The 21,627-nt window shown below is 41.3% G+C and overlaps 1 protein-coding gene across 1 annotated transcript in view; it reads right to left on the bottom strand.

Moving 5' to 3' along the window:
* cdh12a (cadherin 12a) overlaps positions 1-21,627 on the bottom strand; it is a gene marked incomplete at both ends in the record, with an annotated part of 93,759 nt that overhangs the window by 18,563 nt on the left and 53,569 nt on the right. The window contains 2 exons of the mRNA XM_080725718.1: positions 219-355; positions 2,972-3,225. Coding sequence (XP_080581844.1) covers positions 219-355; positions 2,972-3,225 — 391 coding nt within the window. The remainder of the gene's footprint in view (positions 1-218; positions 356-2,971; positions 3,226-21,627) is intronic.

Raw genomic sequence — 21,627 nt, 5'->3', positions numbered from 1 at the left:
AAAAATCATGTCCTCCTCGTGCATTAGAAGGACATTGTAATGTGTGAGGGGGGCCATGATTTTCTTTTATTTGAAAGTGAAATATCCCTTGAGTACAGTGGACTGATTCTAACATTGAACTAAAATGATGGCACGGTTACATTCGACGCTGACATTTTGCATCCCTCATTAGTATCTGTCCAATTTGGAAATGTGAGATAATGTGGATGAATACTTACTAACTTTGGTGGCCACAACAGTTACATTGTGCTGAGCGACTTCTTCTCTGTCCAGATACTCATTAGTGGAGAGGGTTCCCTCGACTGTGTCGATGTCAAAGCAGCTGTCAGACTCTCTTCTCCATTCCAGTGAGTACCTGCACCAGACAAAACCAGTCAACAAAGTTTGCATATACTCTAATTAGCCCATTAACCCGTTGAAACCAGGAAAGCATCGAAGTCTTTTTAGATTTTAGCTTTGGCTATTCTATAACAGCAGATATACAAGCTCGCTGTGAGTCACTTTGTGTCGGAATGCGAGCTTGAAGATCTGAACATTTGTGCAAATCTTTATATATTTTTTAAAGCAAACCTTTTTAACTCAAAATTTTCCTTCTGTTCTTGACATGAAAAGGTTTGAGAAGCACATCTCAAAAACACTGTAACACACACACACACACACACACACACACACACACACACACACACACACACACGTGTGACCTTTGCACCGCCTTTGTCATGCGACCTTTGCACCGCTCGACACGGCAACTCGCTCGCTCCCGCTCGCTCGGCAGTGTCTCGCGGGGCTCATGGTCGCCTGAGACAGTGCGTCTCCGCCAGGGTCAATAACTAGGAAACGCAGAGGCTTATGCAAGGCCTCGGCACCCGCGAGCCTCAGGCGGGTCCCGTAGCAAAAATGTTTCCACCACATGAATTAAATATTATTAACATACAACAATATTATTATGGCGTTTGAATCCATTTTGGGACGCTTTGAACTGAAGAGAGGCAGCTAGCTGCTAATATTAGCTAGCCAGTAGCCTGTGAGTGTGAACAGATGCATAGTCATATAGTGCCTGTTTCCCAGAGGACCCCGTAAAATGTTTTCCCCATTAAATAATCTCAAAATGTGATAAGATTAATTATTTTATTCTGGAAGCAGGCTAGAGCACTCTCTCTGGCTGCGTTGTTGTGTGTTGTCACTCAGGTGGGCACATCAAATCCAGGTGTGGATCAAACCCACCGCTTGCTCCGCCCGCACCGCAAAACGAGCGCTCTTGGTCTCAATCTCACTGAATCTCCAAAACGCTGTGACATAATATATGCATGCTTTCCCATTTTAATGGGTATCATGCTCTGAATCCGGTGATATTTTTCAGCCAAATTATTTTTGGCTCCTGACCCGGGATTTATTATGCTAATTTAAACACACATTCTTTATGCATTGCTTTTAAAATAATTCTTGTTTTTTTAATGTCTTTGCTTTTGAACTACTACTAGTAAAATAAAACTTGGCCAAAGTTCTTCAAATACAGAATTACAAAAAAACTACTTTAGTTCTGTATCTCCAGTGGATGAAACCGGTTATTTTCAACCCCTGCACAAACACAAACAGGGACAAATGTGTTTCCTACTGTAATATTGAACGGAGAAATCAAAAGGGGGCAACGTATAGGGGCTTTTAAATCATGGCAGTTTACAGACACATCCATTTGGAGCTGCACATCAAATATTAAGCACCCAAAAGAAAATGTAAAAAGCATGTGTTTTCTCTATTTTAATACAAGGGATGTCCTGTCCTGAACTGTAGTCTGCAGCTCTACAGTGTATAGATAAAATATTCAGCAGTTTTTTTCATAATCTTTGATAAGAGATGGCACTCTACTATTGAATGACGTTTCATTCCCCACCACCTTTATGGTGGACACACATGTGCCATCCATTTGTAGAGTAGGGTTAACATTTTAACCTTTTCAGCCTCATAGGTGTAGGCTACTATAACGGCATGACCAGTGGTGTAAAGTAACTAAGTACATTTACTTAAAGGAGCTATAGTCAACTTTCTTTTGAAAAACGGATGCTAAAATAAAAATAATGTTTCAAAAATATTTTATGAAAAAATAAGCTTCATATGATATGTGTTTCCATTTAAAAATTACCACACAAAGTGTAAAATAATGATAAAATAATCATTTTGGCCATTGTCAGGCTGACACTTTGTTAGACTAGGATGTAAACAAAGTGTCGGCCCTACAAAAAAAAGTTGACTATAGCTCCTTTAAGTAATGTACTTAAGTAAAATGTTGAGGTATTTGTACTCTACTTGAGTATTTCCAATTTCCAATACTTTTACTTCTACACTACATCTCGGATCCAAATATGGTACTTTTACTCCACTACATTTATTTGAAAACTGTAGTTACTACAGTAGTTACTTTGCAGATATAAATTCTAATATTATAAAACATACATGAACCACTTTAGCCTTATTTTATACCGTGGCTATTTGAAAATAGCCGATCTACAAGCTCAGAACGCGTCTCATTGCAACGCGTTGTGAGCTTCTAGATCTGCTATTTTCAAAGATTTTGTACTTTTACTTTTGGTACAATAAGTACTTATTGATGCCAATACGTTTATACTTTTACACAAGTAAATTTGGAATTCCGTACTACAGAGTATTTCTACATTGCAGTATAAATACTTTTACTTTTTCCACCACTGGCGTGACAAACGCACATTTTCAAGGCACACCTGGACTTGTCTCACTCGTTGAGTAGGGAGAATGTGTGGTTATTGATTGATTGATTTGAAGGCAAAAAATAATCTATATAGCGTCAAATATTCTTTTCTGCTGTGTTCTTTTCACTGTACACAACAGTCCTTCTTTTTCTTTTCACACTACTTGTAGTATGTGGGTTAGATGGTATGAGTCATGGAGGTGGGGTTCTATAAATGTACACACGTCACATGGCAGTGCAACCTTTTACCTGACTGCACTGCTGCTTATGTCCAAGTCCTGAGCGGTCACAGAGCCTACGATGGTCCCTAGCGGGGTGTCCTCATATACGTCCATGGTGTAGGAGCTTTGGGTGAAGGCAGGGGGCTCGTCCACATCCAGCACGTTGACCTTGACCGTGGCTGTGTCCTTGAAGGGGCCCAGGTGGAGAAAGCGAGGGTCCAGATGAGAATTGGACGCCTCCACCTTGAAGGCGTAGGACTTCTTGGTCTCATAGTCCAATGCCTAGATAGATAGATAGATAGATAGATAGATAGATAGATAGATAGATAGATAGATAGATAGATAGACAAATAGCAATTCTGAATATTCTAATTTAAAATCTAAGGAACGCCCAACTTCAAAGAACAGAAGACATGAATAAACCTGATCATTAATTGTTCATTCACTCTGATGGAGGCGCAGCATAGTAATTCGCTTCAACGTAGAGGGATAGCTTCTATTCTTGACGGTGTCTAGGCCTAGTTGGGTATGCACAGCAGATACAGTAGTAGATGAACGAGACAGGCACTTTGATATGCTAATGTAGCCGCCAACTGCACCAAGACACACTCATACATCAAGCTCAACACTTTGTCTCCTGCAGCTGAAGCCATTCACATTCCTGAGAGTGACTGCTGCACTGTACCGTTACTGTACATGAACAGGGCTATACTTCCAGGCTGCAAAGAAGGGATATTTGGGGATATTTTGTCTACAACTCGGAGAGCAAAATGTCTGCCCGTCACGTCTGAGGGCCTGCATGCAGCACATCTGGCTATCTTGTTACAGGAATTAATGTTGGAGGTGCTTTGAAAGTTGAAAGGAGACAGGCCCCACGCACGCACGCACGCACGCACGCACGCACGCACGCACGCACGCACGCACGCACGCACGCACGCACGCACGCACGCACGCACACGCACGCACACGCACACACACACACACACACACACACACACACACACACACACACACACACTCTCACTAATGGCCCTTGTACACAATGAATACAGATGAGCAGTGGGGTTATCCCTTGGAGGAAGCATCCCTGGTGTAAAATAAAGGCATGTCACACACACTACAGCATACAGCATACTTAATGTGGCCCGCAGGTTAATATTGGAATAATTCATAAAGTTAACATAAGTATTAACTAAATGCATTTAGTAAATGCAAATTCAAATTTTACTTTTCATGATTCCAATTCAAAAATAGAAAAAATAGCAGATCTACACGCTCAAAACGCGTCACGGTTGAGCTTGTAAATCGGATATTTTCGCAACTTTTGTGTGACATAGGATGACGAAGTAGGGCATTCGTTTACGAAAAAGGTTAAAATACAGAGATAAGCCCGCATATGCAATGTGGCCCACTGGAGTGAGTGTGGAAATATAGTGGCCCTGTCCATCATCAAAGTTGCCCACCCCTGCACTACAGTGTTGAGGTCAATTAAGATCTTGTGCCAAGCCTCACCAAAACACATGGACTTCACCACCACCGTGTCCCTTGCTTACACAAGCACGCACGTACGTACGCACACACACATACACTAGTAGGTACTGTATGTATACTGTATGTACAGTCTCCAAACACCACCTGCACTACCTCATTACACATATTCCTTGAGACCTTGTCTATAGAGCTTGATGTCCTACAGTGTCTCCTCATGTCATGTCAATCAACTGCAAGGATGTATGTAATGAAAGGGAGATGTCATCCGTGCATGCATGATTTGAATGTGTGTGTGTGTGTGTGCGTGCGTGCGTGCGTGCGTGCGTGAGAGAGAGAGAGAGAGAGAGAGAGAGAGAGAGAGAGAGAGAGAGAGAGAGAGAGAGAGAGAGAGAGAGAGAGAGAGAGAGAGAGAGAGAGAGAGAGGGAGAGATGTGTGCGTAGTTTGTACTGTTTGTGTGTGAGCTTGACACAGACATCCATGTGTGCACACCAGATAGTGTTCTATAGTGTATGTGGGCTGCTGAGCAGCAGTGAGCCTGTTTGTGACTGTCAGGTTTGACACGGTGACATCCTGGCTCCTGTCACCTTTCTCTGGCACCTCACTTGATTAACTCAAATTATTCTAGTGTGATTAATAGGGGTGGGACGATTCACTTACCTCCCGGTTCGATAAGATCTCGATACCTACATGTAGGGTGCCGATTCGATTTATATTACGATTCTTAACTATATTGTTGCGATTCAATATTCAATTAATTAGAATTATTTTAGAACTTTTTTTTAAACAATATAAACCATGAAAAGACTTGATTCTTAACTTTCATTTCTAATCATGTTTTAACTTTAGGTACACATCTTATAAAGTTGAGAGGGGGATAACAAAAGACTGAGCAGTCATTTTGTTCTCTCGCCAAAAAGAACAGATCTAAAAGCTTGTCAGTTTAAAGAGGAGGAATTTACTCAGAGGAAAAACACTTTACTTGAAACATTCAGTCATTTCTAGTCTGTTGAAGGTCTCCTATTCAAAATATTGCTTTGCTTTTAAGCACAATAAAGCGCTTTTTTATACAACTACAATGAAACTATGAAGTGTTAGAAAGTAAAGATTAGTTAGAAGAAATGTGCTGAGAAAGGGCGGAGAAGTGCCGCAAGTCTGAAGTGAAAACAAAACAGAGAAGCACTTACAGTAGGTGGGAGGTTAACACAAGAAAACAGCTTTGGCAACTGGCACAGAGACAAGCCCACAGGGCACTGTGGAACACACATCGTCCTTGTCGGGTGGAAACCGTGTACAGGTATGTCCAAAACCTTTCCTTTTTTGTTATTTTAAAAACAATTTAAAATAGTGAAAATAGCCAATCAACAAGCATGCTTGTAGATCTGCTATTTTCACCAGTTTTGAGCAACAGTTTTGTAGCTGTGGGAAGAAAAAAAAAACTTAGATACAAGGTTTTCTTCCCGACAGTGACGATATCCAAAGACAAACATTCAGACTGAACTACACTGGATATTTGTGTTTAATAATTTGTGTCAACTTGCCCATGAGAGTGTTAAACTAACACTGAATATTACCACACAGAGACAACATTTCCAGAGTGGTTTGTTTGTTTTTGGAACTCTGTATGACGCGATCTAAGCTATATATGCCTATGGGAATTCCCCTACAAAACTAGAAAGATGGAATTGGAAATTGCAAGTGTGGTTGCCGTGACATGAGGCACACTTGCAAATATCTCTGTATCTGTCAGTCCTTTTCCCTATTTGAGCGGGTTAGGGTTAGGGTTTAGCCTGATCTCAGACTCAGCTCACGCAGTAGTCTGAAACTGTGCCTATTCTGAGCGATTTACGGGGGAGGGACTTTTTTGCGAGCGTGTGCGAGTGATCATGACGCACGGTGATCGAGACGCACGGTGGACGCGACGCACGGTCGCGGAGTGTGTGTGCGATTGTGTGTGTGTCTCTGTCTGTGCCAGTGACTGCTTCCACACAGAACTGCGACCAGAAACATGTAATCAACATTAACAGCTTGGTGAAATCAACACGCCCGTGTGTGTCTGTGTGTGTGTGTGTGTGTGTGTGTGTGTGTGTGTGTGTGTGTGTGTGTGTGTGTGTGTGTGTGTGTGTGCCTTCCTCAGCCTGCCTGTGTGTGTGAACTTCGTTTGAATCGTTTCAACTGCTGTGTGGATTGGATATTCGTTAGACCCACCCCCACCCCCCGCGCTCATTGGAGCAGCTGAAAATAAATCCCGATTCATGTACTCAGCTCCAGACCAGAGAAAGAGTCCACTCTGAGAGTGGGCGGGGTCTGGAAGCAGGCTAGTTAGGGTATAATGTCATCATATAACCCATATCTTGGAATGCCCATATATGGACATACTGTGTCAGTCTAATAATGTGGTCTATGATGTCAGACATCTATGATGTCGGTCGTCTCCATATTTGGGACATTTTTTATTTTGAATTAAAGTCAATGGAGAAAATTAATTCAGGAATACATTTATATAAATTAAACTATGTAACGTATCTCTTAGCAAAATGCAAGGAATCGATTCCCGATGAAGCTGGTCGATTTGAAAATTGTGTGAGGAGTAGCGCTGCAAAATAAAGTTTATCTAGGAGGGGAAAGAAAGAAAGAAAGAAAGAAAGAAAGAAAGAAAGAAAGAAAGATGGATGGATGGAATAAAGTCGGACAAGTACTATATTGTCTGGTTGTCCTGCAGGGGCAACCACACTAAAATAAGGCCTGGAGCCAGGGGTAGTGGGAGTGTCAGCTCTTCAGTACTCTAGAATGACAGATGGATGAAATCGTCCATGATATGTAAGGCACAAGAAAACCTTATTATTACAGTATAGCAGCAGTGAAGAATTCAAGGAGCAGCTGGCAGTAGCAACATGTTATGATGTGGGCTCAGGTAATATTATTTGTAATGATTCACGACCCTGCCAAGCACGTCTGTTGTTTCATATGGTCTGTTTTATTTCAGCCCATTAAGGCCTGAGGCCGATTCTAATGTCTTCTAAATCCTAACAGTTTTCTTCTGTCAGTGGTTCTCAAACCTTTTCATGTGACAGACCCCCCAAAATGATATGTATTAGGCCGGCGACCCCCATCTGACAATATTTGTGTCCCAATCTCACTGAGAGCCAGTCATCTCGGAAAGTACAGCTTTAGACAGGGACTGAAAATACCTTTTTTTTTTTTTTCTCACTAAAATGTGATAAAGCCACTAAAGCATTTCATAAATTTCAGGCTACATTTCACTTAAACGCCAGAGCTTAACTCTGCATGTAAATAAGACTTTTTTTAATTAATGTGAGAGATCGTCAGGTCATTTGCAGGTTAGAAATTTATTTAGAACTTGAATATCTCAAAAGTAGTATTTCAGCATGGCATCATTCTATAAGCCATATCTTCAAAACTGTTGGGTCAATCTCCACAACCAATATATCATTTTGTAGCTATGATCCCCAGCTTTCAAATGAAATGAAAAAATGAAAATGAATAAAAATCCAATGACTGGCTCCCAGCCAAATTGGGACACATTTGGTTCCAGGGACCCCCAGAAGCAAAGATTTAAAATAAAAATCACACCCAATGTGAATTGAGCGGTGGTCGTGCTTGCATAACGTCTTCAATTGGTAATTGGTGATGTAATATGGCTACACACACACACACACACACACACACACACACACACACACACACACACACACACACACACACACACACACACACACACACACACACACACATATTGATATGGAAAAACGCTGAGGAAAAAGACGAGGATATAGGTCTAGGATGTAATTGGTAATGTAATATGGCTACACACATACGTATTGCTATGGCAAAACGCTGAGGAAAACACAAGGCTATGGCAAAACGCTGAGGAAAGGTGGCTACAGATAGGTCTAGGATGTAACTGGTGATGTAATGTGATGTAATATGGCTACACACACACACATATTGCTATGGCAAAACACTGAGGAAAACACATTGCTATGGCAAAACGGTTCGATCCGGTTTGATGATACCGGTTCAGTTTATGAATACTGACTAAACCGAGTAAAAAAAAAAAAAAGTATCTAATTAAAATATATCTTACAAATGTAAACGTTTGCTGACGGCGTCACGTGTATTTTCCGACAGCATTAAATTCATTCTGTATTGTATTTATTATGTTTCTGTATATACTGAGTGAGTCTATAGTGGAGCGCAGATCTGCTACTGTTGACAGCTCACTGCTCAGACAGCGACCCGCCTCCTCTCCCCCTGTCCTCTTCATTCAATAACAACTGGATACACACGCTATTGTTTATATATGTGGCGGACATTGGACAACGTGTTAGAAGCCACACAGGTCTTCATTGCGTCTTTACAACAATAGCGACGATTAACGTTGTGGTGAACATGGTCAAATAATCTTTATTGGCTCAACTACAACACGGAAGAAGCAAGCTAGCCTAGCATGTATGCTATCTGAGACAGTATATGTAGAGCCTAGCTGTTTGATTGCGTTTTTGTGGCGGCGCCGTCCCTTCGGTGGTCCGCCGGGGCCGCAGACCACCACGGCCGCCTGCGCCTTGCCCTCCGGGATGCTATTATTCCAAACGTAGGAGACGGCTCCGGGATCCGTAGAGGGGCGGCACGTCCCTCTAGGATCAACCGTTCAAAACAAAAGTAGCCGATCTACGAGCAATCCCAATCCACTGTTTTTTACCCAATCCACTGGTTCTCTGTACAGCAGAGCAAACACAAACACAGCAGAGAGCATTTTCCCCATTCCACAGAAGCAGTATAACAGTACAAACAGGAGACCTCTCACTGAGAAGATCCATATCGATGTATATAAAATAACAGGTGGCTGTTGATTATGAAGACTCTGTAAAAGTTCTCTACAAGAGTTATAATTTATGGCTAACTTGGCACCATAAATCTGTCCGCTTCTATCTGCGCCCACATTGTTGTTAACATCCGGTATTACCGGTTCGGTCCGGTTTTAATTAATTACCGAACCGGTATAAAAAAAATCAAACCATCACATGACTAATGGCTACTACACACACGCACATATTGCTATGGCAAAACGCTGAGGAAAATACATTGCTATGGCAAAACGCTGAGGAAAAGCGGCTACAGACACACGCACAGCCACTCTTAGGAGCGGTTTACCACCGCTCAAAAATAATGTCGAAAATATTTTATGAAAATGATTAAGCTTCGTATATGTGTTTCTATTAAAAACTCATCCACTGCTTATGACGAGCTTGACGAGCTATATTTATGGGTCCACTCTGCTTATGACGAATATGACGAGTTATCAATTAGCTTTAATAACTATAAAACAAAAAAGTATGATCGCCGATTCGCCGTCCGTAGCGCTCTATGGAAGGCCGCTATTCACAAAAAACGGATCTGGATGTTCCAGACCGGAAATGGGGGGGCGGGACAACGACGCCTGTATCCTGTCTGCCGAAATCCCATCCGGTTTAATGTTACACAACACCCACGCTGGGCTCAATCGGTTTCGCTTTGGGAAATGGCAGGCTGTTTACCGTCGTAGCTTACCGTGACTGGATCGTATTGTGAATGGAATCGGTGAACCATCGCGCAATGGATTCGCGCGCGCGCCCACGTTAAAGGTAGGCAAAATCCTGGCGGTGTGGACCATTAGAAGGGTCTTAAAAATAGCGGTGGGTGAGTTAAAAAATTACCACAAAAAGCGTAAAATAATGATAAAATAATGATTTTGGCCATCGTCAGGCTGACTTTGTTTACATCCCTCTTCTATTCTTTTATATGGATTGATAAGGGATGTAAACAAAGTCAGCCTGACAATGGCCAAAATGATTATTTTATCATTATTTTACGATCTTTTTTAATTAGGTGAGTCATTCTAAGAGAAAATATGGCTTAACCCCAAAAAAATTGATACAAAATGTTTTTCAATGGATTCTGGTAGTATTGGGTGTGCTAAATAACATACTCAAAATCTACCAAAATCTACCTCCCCGAAAGCCGCCATTTTCAAGATGGCGTCTGAGTTGACTGTGGGGAGCTTAAAATGGCTATATCTCAAATGGAAAAGATTTTGCTAATATTTTGCCAACTGATTCTGGTACCTCTGGACATTCTTTAGAGCATACTAAAAATAGAGGAAAATATTCCTTTCGGAAAGGCTTCATTTTCAAGATGGCGCGTGACTGGCGTCCACGATGGCTGCAGGAGCTTTAAATGCATATAAACTGGGATTTAATATGTAAAAAATCATATCAATTATGCACTTGGTGACACGTTTTTGACTTTTGGCATGGTGTTGGGTATGGACATAAGTTTTTCAAAAACCATCGGCAACAAGTTGGGCTAGCCCCCTAGTTGTCTGTTTGAAATTAATTCATTATTAAATAGGTCTATACATGGTTGAAACCCCAAATAATTGATGGAAGAGATTTTTCAATGGATTCTCTTACTATTGGGTATGCTAAATAACATACTAAAAGCTTAGGGAAAGAAAACTACTGGAAATGCATACTTTTCAAGATGGCACATATTCCCTCCCAATTTATATGCATTTTAAGCTCCCATGGACACCATCGTGAAGATTATGTCTTTTCAGTGGTTTGTTTCTCCTAAGCTTTTAGGATGTTATTTAGCATACCTAATAGTAACAGAATCCATTGAAAAATCTCTTCCATCAATTATTTGGGGTTTCAACCATGTATATAGACCTATTTAATAATGAATTAATTTCAAACAGACAACTAGGGGGCTAGCCCAACTTGTTGCTGATGGTTTTTGAAAACCTTATGTCCATACCCAGCACCATGCCAAAAGTCAAAAACTTGTCACCAAGTGCATAATTGTGATGATTTTTTACATATTAAATCCCAGTTTATAGGCATTTAAGCTCCTGCAGCCATCGTGGACGCCAGTCACGCGCCATCTTGAAAATGAAACCTTTCCGAAAGGAATATTTTCCTCTATTTTTAGTATGCTCTAAAGAATGTCCAGAGGTACCAGAATCAGTTGACAAAATATTAGCAAAATCTTTTCCATTTGAGATATAGCCATTTTAAGCTCCCCGCAGTCAACGCGGACGCCATCTTGAAAATGGCGGCTTTCGGGGAGGTAGATTTTGGTAGATTTTGAGTATGTTATTTAGCACACCCAATACTACCAGAATCCATTGAAAAACCTTTTGTATCAATTTTTTTGGGGTTAAACCTTATATTGACTCACCTAAATAGAAACACATAATATGAAGCTTAATATTTTTTATAAAATATTTTCTAAACAGTATTTTTGAGCGGTGGTCACAACGCTCCTATACGTGGCCGTGTGTGTGGGTCTGTCTGTCTCCGTCCGTCCGTCCGTCCGTCCGTCCGTGTCTGTCTGTATGTAGCCTACAGTACCTTTTTTGACCACACATGTTAAGGGAGGGGCGCTGTTGTTCAGGCCAGACCAGACACACCAGACACACACACACACACACACACACACACACACACACACACACACACACACACACACACACACACACACACACACACACACACACACACACACACACACACACACACACAAGGATGGATACCAGTGGCGGCCTGAGTGACATGCATTTTATTATTAATATTTTGTTTAATATTGTTTTAATATTTTTTAAAATATATATATACAGGTATATATATATATATTTGTTTTGCTGTTGCGCAGCCTCCACGACCACCGCTCAGTTCACACGGGTGTGATTTTATTTTAACGTCCGTTTTTCAAGAAAAAGTTGACTATAGCTCCTTATTTATCTTTACTGATATAACTTTAATATTAATGTTATACTAGAAGCTCGGCCGGCCAAGCGTCTAGTTGTGGTCCGGCCAACTCGGGAACAATGTAAATAGGGAATGAATGCCCCGCCCTTTAACAACTTGGGGGCCAAACTCGTTCAGTAACGAGATACGGCCACTGGAGGTCGCTGTGCCAAAACTCAGTTGTCTTGTCCCTCAACGAGACAAAGGGTTAACTTGGTTACATGCAGCTGCATGCATCCTGTGTACCCTGTGAAAGACCGGTCCATACGTCATAACGTGGCTCGCAGAGAAACAAAATGGCGCGTCTAGGCTGCATTGATTTCTATTCTATGCTGAAACATAAAAAGGGCTTTATCTATGAATAAGGTGCAAAGAACGCCAGGGAAGCAGAGATCTGCCTGTTTTCAGGGCGACACTTTACCGCGATGGTCGGCCCCGGTTTGGATTTTAGTTTCGCGAGCGTTTGTAAACAAATGGATTATCCTCCTCAATCGTCAGTGGACACTCACGTGCATACGCACAAAGCTTCCGAGGCTCTTCAAAATTAAAGCGTAAGTGAACGACGGCAGCAGCAACAGCTAGAAATGTTAGAAACCTTGGCTTCCCATGTGTTAACGCATACCCCATTATACATGTTGTCATAGGACCCGTTTTGACCATCTGTTTGCCTGTGTCCATTTATGCCCATATATGGAGATATCTGTATCTGTCTGTCTGCGTCCATTTTATGCCCATATATATGGAGATCTTTGTATCTGTCTGTCGGGCGGCCGATCGTCTAGTCGGGGACCGGCCTACTCGGGTACTATGTAAATAGGGAATGAATGCCGCACCCTTTAATGCAAACCCCATTATACCTGTTGTCATAGGACCCGTTTTGACCATCTGTTTGCCTGTGTCCATTTATGCCCATACTGTACATGGAGATCTCTGCAGACACAGTGCAGGTTCCGGAAAACTCTGATGTCAGACATCAGCTCCGCATACGGAGATTCCGAACCTTTTGCGCCGGTTCCGGAAGACCACGTATCGGGTCGGGTCAAGGCCGGGCACTGCACTCCGCGCCGCGGCGGGGAATGCGTGTGCCGAATCTGAGGCCGGTGGGACAAACGGTTCTCAAGAAACGCGGATTACATACGGTACATACACGCACGCTCACAGAGACTTCTCGCATTTATTGTAAGATTATCATTAAAATTGTGGGGGCCTAGTACTGATCCATTTCATCTTTTGGGGCACATAACGCCCCTGCATACAGAATGGTGACCACTCTACAGATTCACAGATCTCTCGACTATAATCTTATTGTGTCCAGCTGCTTATCCCCCTGAAGCCATTACAGGGAATAAATCCTCTTGCAACGCAGGGGCTCATTACCATCATCACCTGAGTGAGCATAGAGCCACGCTCAGCAGGCAGTCTGGAGATGGAAGAAAGGATGAAGAAATGGCAGAAAGTGAATTCTAATTTTAAACACAATTAATCAACAACATGAGTATGGTTTTTATATCTCATATTTTGTATTCTTTCGTGTGCATATTATTCCTGTCTCCATCTCATGGTAACTCAAAACCTAAGCGGCTTGAAAGAAATGCCAAGGAGAGACGGGAGACGGGAGTGTAGTAAGCTTCTTCTTTGAACCAACACCCAGACTTCTTGCTAAGGGCAGTTGGGGACAGAGATGTGGTTCAAATACAGAGAGGTGAAAGGAGACAAGGTGTTTGGCAGAAAAAGATGAAGAGGGATTTAGTACATTGACTTCTCACACCATGGCATGGTACGATGAATAGAAAGATATTTCTTTCCTCTCCCACCTCATAGCTGACTTGTTATGCATTCATATCCATGTAAACACTATTAAAATATTATTTTGGGTTAGGGTTAGGGTGTCATCTTTCAATATAGCTCGTTTTCAGAGACGTTTTCAGAAGACCATGGATAATGATGTTTTCTAGCCTCGTAAACCGCCCTCTTCCGGAAACCATTTACAGAAGTTGTGCGTTTACTAGGCTAGATGTTATCTGGCTATAATAGACTAATATAGTAAAAGTTTCTTAACTTTTCCCAGCATATTATTAATATATAATAAATAATATTTGTTAATAATATTATTAACCAAAAAGTGACACTTGTGGAATTAAAGGTCAAGATTGACCCATATACATTAAAGAAAGTAAGGTAATTTATTTACATAAACCCAAACTTTATTTGCATAATAACAAATGCAAATTGAGGAAAGTGCAAAAAGTGCAAAACGTGTCCCTCTCTCAAACATGTAAATTGAATATTGACAATTTGGGGAGAATTGAGCCACACTTCTCTGCCGGGTCATTTTTGACCCGTAACACCACAAGTGTCACTTTTTTTTATAGAGACCATCAGAATGAACTAAAATTTTTATAATTCATGTTGTTTCTAAGGATATCATGAAGCCTTGTTCCAATAAAGAAATGTAAAACTACTTTTTACATATTTAAACAGGTGAAAAATTACCCTAACACAATGGAAAGGTTAAAGAAACATAAGAAGTGTTGAGAGAGGTTATTACCAAATGACACAAAGAACAAATGCAGCCAGTGAGTAAGATAGACTATGAAGGCAAAAGGGAAACAATCTATATGTTACAGATGAGTGTCCGTATCTTTTGGAAACTAGCAATAACACCTGAGTTGTGCTTTGCGCTGATTTGCGTTCACAAAAGCTACAAAATGACTAAGTGTGGTCACTGTTAAAATTATGCTCCGATGTTACATCCTCAAGCACAAGCCCATGTGTGAGTGGCGAGCAATACAAATATAAAGGCTTGGGTTAAACTGATCAGGGACATGGGCTGATAGCAAGAATTAGTTTTCCCCATTACAAGCAGGAATTGTGTGGAGAGAGGTTTAACAGAAACGTATGATTGATTGACACCGCGTAATTGGAGAGCTGAAAAAGTTAAACTACTTTGTAGCTTTTGTAACTCATCATGCAGAGTCTGGTGTCAGATTGTAGCCTCATGTCGTCCATTGAAAATAACTTGTAACCTGTTGCTTTGTTGTTCTGTCTCTTTTTCTCCACCCTTTCTTGTATGTATCAACTTCAATTCAAAGGAGCTTTATTGGCATGAGAAAACAACACATGTTTACAATGCCAAAGCAAGTGTCAAAATACAATAAAAACAGTTGAAATGGGGAACATACTGTATACAGTTGCATACATGTTATACATACAGGTATCACAGAATGTATGAGTTTTGTCCTGTTTGAATTCTCAACCACCTTTGAGCTAATAAAACAAACTCACTCTGAAACAGTAGCTAATACTACAGAAGAAGTACAGTAGTGGATATCACATAGTTTGGAGAATCCTTGTCCCCCGGTAAGGCACAAAAGAGGATTCGGAGGAAAAGCATACAGTAATTGTTTTACACAAACATGAATATAATGAAGGTTGATACACTGTGGGCAGGAGGCCAGTCAGTTCCCAGTGTATTTAGAATTGTGTGGTTCTATTTGTCTTTTCATTTGAAGAGAAAACTATATTAAACTGTAACACTTTACTGTGTTATTTCCTTGAGGAATATACAGCACATGCAGTGTTGGCGATATAGTAAATAAGAGCATTATTGAAATCCGCCTTCTGCATGCTCTCATACTCTACCCCGTCATCCACTTAGCATTCATATAGTTGGTCGCACAATACACTCTCAGCCTTCATATACAGTAGTTTGTCTGCCCTATGCTGTCTCTCCCATTCAGCTTTCTAAAGGTAGATTTATTGTACGACGGAGGTTGGGGAAACGTACAGCCAGGGATGAAGGCCTGAATACTGCACTGTACCTGCTCTGAATTTCGGGTTCACAAACACTCTTGCGGAGCTTACATTGCAGAGCTTACATTACAAAATAGCCGATCTACAAGCTCACAACGCCTGGCGCTGCGAGGCATTGTGAGCTTGTAGATCTGCTATTTTAGGCTACAGTTCTCAGAATATGGACACTAGGGTTGGAGTTTTTTCTTTTTGTATATATAGCAAACAGGTCATCTTGGGCAGCAGAGTTACAGAAAATATAGTGTTCTTGTTGTTAATATAAAAAGGACGGGAAGATTTGAAGGGCCCCCTGTAGTAACTCTGAGGACCCCCTAGGGGTCCCGGACCCCCTGTTGAAGACCCCTGGTTTATATTAATATCATACCTTCCCTTAAGCCTCTTTGAAAGGTGGGTACACTGTCAGGGGTGAAAAGGAGGGAGAGCAGATAAGGAGGGAAGAGAGGATCTCCTTTATGTTGAAATAGAAGAGAGGAGAGAAGAGCGTGCATATTTATCACGCCTTTAAAATGAACTATTTTGATGTGGGATTACGGATGAAGAGAAACCTCAAGCCTTTCATCCACAGCTTGATCCCGGGGTAATTTCTCAAGGTGTGCATACATGTAATTTCTATATATATATATATGAAAAATAGCTGGATGAATTTCATCCGCTCATGCTTTCCATCGATACATTATAAGTGTCAGGAATTGCAGTACACGTGAGGAGGCCTCGGTTCCCCGCGCTGTAAACATCTTTAGTGATTTGTCACTGTTCAATTCTACAGTGCTAGTGTGCTATGAATAATATAGTGCAGGCTATTTTTCACTTACGTATTGTCCTACATTTCCTATGTCCTTTGTCTGTGTTCAACCTTATGATAATCTCTAATGAAGGAAACCAGATTTTGCAGGAAAAGGTGCTGATGAGAAGAGTTTGCGTCTGAAAATAAACTACTGTCATTATCTGTTAATTTCTATAATGAGGCCTGAAGCAAGTATGTAATATTTTCTTGCCTTCTTGTCCATCTGTTAGTTAGTTAGTTAGTTAGTTAGTTAGTTAGTTAGTTAGTTAGTTTATTGTGTTCCATTAAACAAACAGGTAGAGTATAGGTGTAGGCTTAAGGTGGTTGCACACTGCTGCGTTTTTCGTTAAGAAATGCGTTTTTCAGGGCAAGGAGAGAGAGAGAGATAGAGAGAGCAAGGGACCGAGTGGTGCGCGAAACGGCCGGCAGTGTGCAAACGTGATTGACATAACGTGAGGTTGATTTTTTATTTGCGTGCTCCGAAATTCACTCCGATATTCGGCCCGAAAAACGCAGCAGTGTGCAACCAGCTTTACACAGTATTAGTGGAGCGCTCGGTGTGCCTTGCTCAAAGACACTTTGACACAGACCGGTGCACAATCCAGGGACCTTCTGCATCCCAGATGGCCTGCCTCTCTACCAACTCATCTGCAGCTGCCTTCTTATATAGATTACGTGTGCTTATACCTAATATCTAAACAGCCAACCTATTGAAAATAGACTGCCTACTGTGTACTACTTGCCCTGTGATTAACAGCCTGGAAATCAAGTTGAAGACAAAATCCCAATACATTTGTAAATGCTGCTTTCCACATCAAAGCGAGCTCCACATCAAAACTGGATAAGAAGTATACAGTAGTTTACATGCACTCAGGCGATGCAGTGGTCCCTTCAGTGGTCTCTGTGCAGTGGTCCCTGCAGTGTGTGGGGAGGAATTAATTGACATGATTGAAAGGGGGGTAAAAATGATTGGCTACTCTAAACTTTACTTCTATGAAAACCAGAAGAATCTGTGATGAATATATCGCCTTTATTTTATTTTTCCAGTATTGTAACTGCAAAAAATACAAAAATAAATACAAATTTATATATATATTTCAGGACCTTCAGGGTATTCAGAGAAGGCCCTAGGATCCTCAGAAGAAAGAAAATAATATTTTTATTTTTAAATACATTTTTTAAAATATTTTTGTTAAAATAATAAAAATTGTTTGTGTTAGTAATCTGTTAAATTGCACTGTTTCGCTCGCCATACTCATTGTAGTTGTTTCTTCCCCAAGTTCTGTGCATAGGGAGTCTCTGGGCAGATTACTCTCTCTCGTAGGTATTCAAGCATTCCCTGGGCCGTTATTTGGAAACGCACATGAGTTCTGGTCAAACCCCGCCCATGGAAGCTTTTGATTGGCTGAACTGGAGCTAGGGAGCGCTCCTTTGTGTTCGCTTGGACCGCGCGGAGGTGCGACCACCTAAACCTAACCATAACCCTAACTCTAACCCTAACCTTAACCTCAGTAAAACTATGCCTAAACCTAACCCTAACCATAACCATAACCTCAGTAAAACTATGCCTGACTCTAACCCTAAACCTAACCTCACTGAAACTAACGCTGGTGAGTAACTAACCTGCCGTCGGGTGTGAAAACACTGGGCCATTTCCCCATAATACAAGCCTTGGTGGATTGTCAGTTTGATCAACCAATCATATTTCGAGGCAAGCTGTAGTCAACGGGCGTCGTTTTCAGTTGTCAAGGGTATGTGGGAAGACCCAAGACTCAACCACCAATCAAAATGCCTCAAGTGACTACTGGCCAATCACAGCACGTCTTTTCCCGGGACTTGGAACAACAAGCATGCATTCACACTCACTATGCCAGCGCAACAAGTGAAACTTGTAATGTAAACAGATGGGACATGGCTGCAGCTGGAGTGAACCTCCAGTGTGATGATAGTGTTGTGGATTTATTATCAGTGCCTTTTTCAAGAAGACTGTTTTATGAAAAGATGGACAGAACTTAAAGGAATGATAAGCTTTATGATCCCATCATTGAGAAATTCACCCAAAAGGACAGGAGGATGTTTTTTTTTTCTTCAAGTGAACAACTTCATTGGTGAGAGAAACTGAATTAATTTATATTGCTGGATCTGCCGCTGTGCATTTAATTTCCATTGATTGGTTGAATAATGTATTGGAAGTTTGCATTTGGAAAGGGTACAGTTTCATGACAGTACAAATCACTGGTCAACTAAAAGGAGATCCTAGTAAACCTTACAGATTATTTACACAGGAACCACTTTATATATCTCATATAACATTGAAAGACTGATACAAACACTTAAGCCTGTTTTTGTCCATTTAATGTGGGTCTTTCTTGACGTGGTCTTTCTTTGCATTGATAACTGGTGTTACATGATGGTGGACAGTGCGTTTTGCTTTGTAAAGCGCCCTATTTAAATGAACGTTTCGATTAGGAAACCCACCGGAGTTACTGGCTATGCGGGCCCGATTCTGAGTTACCGGTAATGCAGGCGCTGGTTGTGTCTTGTGTGGCTCTGTCTGTCAGAGCACATCCATTTAATGCTTATCATTATTGGCGTTGGTTTGGAAGTCTTGGTTTGGGAGTCTGTGTACTAAAATGTTTGTAGTATGTGTGTAGTGCTAATTAGGTTTACCCAGCATGCTTGCCTTTCATTGTTAACCAGTTTTGCAAAAAAAGAAGAATGAAAAAGGCATACAATTTGCGCGCGCATGTGCGCGTGGGGGGTGGGGGGTTTCGGGGGGGTCCCCGAGGGGGTCCCCGAAGGTCCGGTCCCTTGGGGCACGCATCGCTACTGTATATATATATATATATATATATATATATATATATATATATATATACTTTTTTTTAAGAAGTATAGTTTACAATAACAAGCGGTGGCGCGTGCCTGCAACTCATTATTTCTTCCTATTGCTCCATCAAAATGTTGGGACAGCCTGTCACGCTGTTGACGAGCTCAACTGTTCTGGCTTTACATTTCATAACGCAGTAGATGCATTTACCATGACCAGTGACTGCTCAAGCAAATTGGCATTGGTTTTGTCAGTGTTGCGGCACGCATTTGATCTTGTTTGTATTGATACCGAAGCCAAGCCATATGGTGTCCGAGACAGTATTCCCCTAGAGAAAACCTGATCCAAAGCGATGCAATAACGGCAATTTCAAATGAAGAGTCATTAATGAGTTTGGCGCGCAATGATGGATGGGCGTTTATATTCACACCAACAAAATTATCAAATTAATCAAGTCGAACTGAAAGAAAAGAAGAAAAAAAAAGAAAGTAGTGACTAACTACAGTCGACTGTAGGGCTATGTAGGAGGGAAAAAAACTCTAATTGGGGACTTTTCAGTGAAATCCTCAGTGTACATGTATCCATTGGTAACTCACTGAGGACTTTACTGTGCAAGGTAACTTTGGCTTATAGCAAATGCTCTGCTTGGGAGGTTCAATCAATAACAGTGCGTCTGCCCTGCTGCACTGTGTGATGGGGAAGGTAATAAGTCGCGTGTGAAAACACTGGGCCATTTCCCCATAATACAAGCCTTGGTGGATTGTCAGTTTGATCAACCAATCATATTTCGAGGCAAGCTGTAGTCAACGGGCGTCGTTTTCAGTTGTCAAGGGTATGTGGGAAGACCCAAGACTCAACCACCAATCAAAATGCCTCAAGTGACTACTGGCCAATCACAGCACGTCTTTTCCGGGACTTGGAACAACAAGCATGCATTCACACTCACTATGCCAGCGCAACAAGTGAAACTTGTAATGTAAACAGATGGGACATGGCTGCAGCTGGAGTGAACCTCCAGTGTGATGATAGTGTTGTGATTTATTATCAGTGCCTTTTTCAAGAAGACTGTTTTATGAAAAGATGGACAGAACTTAAAGGAATGATAAGCTTTATGATCCCATCATTGAGAAATTCACCCAAAAGGACAGGAGGATGTTTTTTTCTTCTTCAAGTGAACAACTTCATTGGTGAGAGAAACTGAATTAATTTATATTGCTGGATCTGCCGCTGTGCATTTAATTTCCATTGATTGGTTGAATAATGTATTGGAAGTTTGCATTTGGAAAGGGTACAGTTTCATGACAGTACAAATCACTGGTCAACTAAAAGGAGATCCTAGTAAACCTTACTGATTATTTACACAGGAACCACTTTATATATCTCATATAACATTGAAAGACTGATACAAACACTTAAGCCTGTTTTTGTCCATTTAATGTGGGTCTTTCTTGACGTGGTCTTTCTTTGCATTGATAACTGGTGTTACATGATGGTGGACAGTGCGTTTTGCTTTGTAAAGCGCCCTATTTAAATGAACGTTTCGATTAGGAAACCCACCAGAGTTACTGGCTATGCGGGCCCGATTCTGAGTTACCGGTAATGCAGGCGCTGGTTGTGTCTTGTGTGGCTCTGTCTGTCAGAGCACATCCATTTAATGCTTATCATTATTGCCGTTGGTTTGGAAGTCTTGGTTTGGGAGTCTGTGTACTAAAATGTTTGTAGTATGTGTGTAGTGCTAATTAGGTTTACCCAGCATGCTTGCCTTTCATTGTTAACCAGTTTTGCAAAAAAAGAAGAATGAAAAAGGCATACAATTTGCGTGCGCATGTGCGCGTGGGGGGTGGGGGGTCTCGGGGGGGTCCCCGAGGGGGTCCCCGAAGGTCCGGTCCCTTGGGGCACGCATCGCTACTGTATACATATATATATATATATACTTTTTTTTAAGAAGTATAGTTTA

The sequence above is a fragment of the Nannobrachium achirus genome, assembly GCF_963921795.1.
Source record: "Nannobrachium achirus genome assembly, chromosome: 5".
NCBI lineage: Eukaryota > Metazoa > Chordata > Actinopteri > Myctophiformes > Myctophidae > Nannobrachium > Nannobrachium achirus.
Note: the sequence above shows the minus strand (reverse complement) of the source record. Positions and strands in the feature narration are given on the sequence as shown.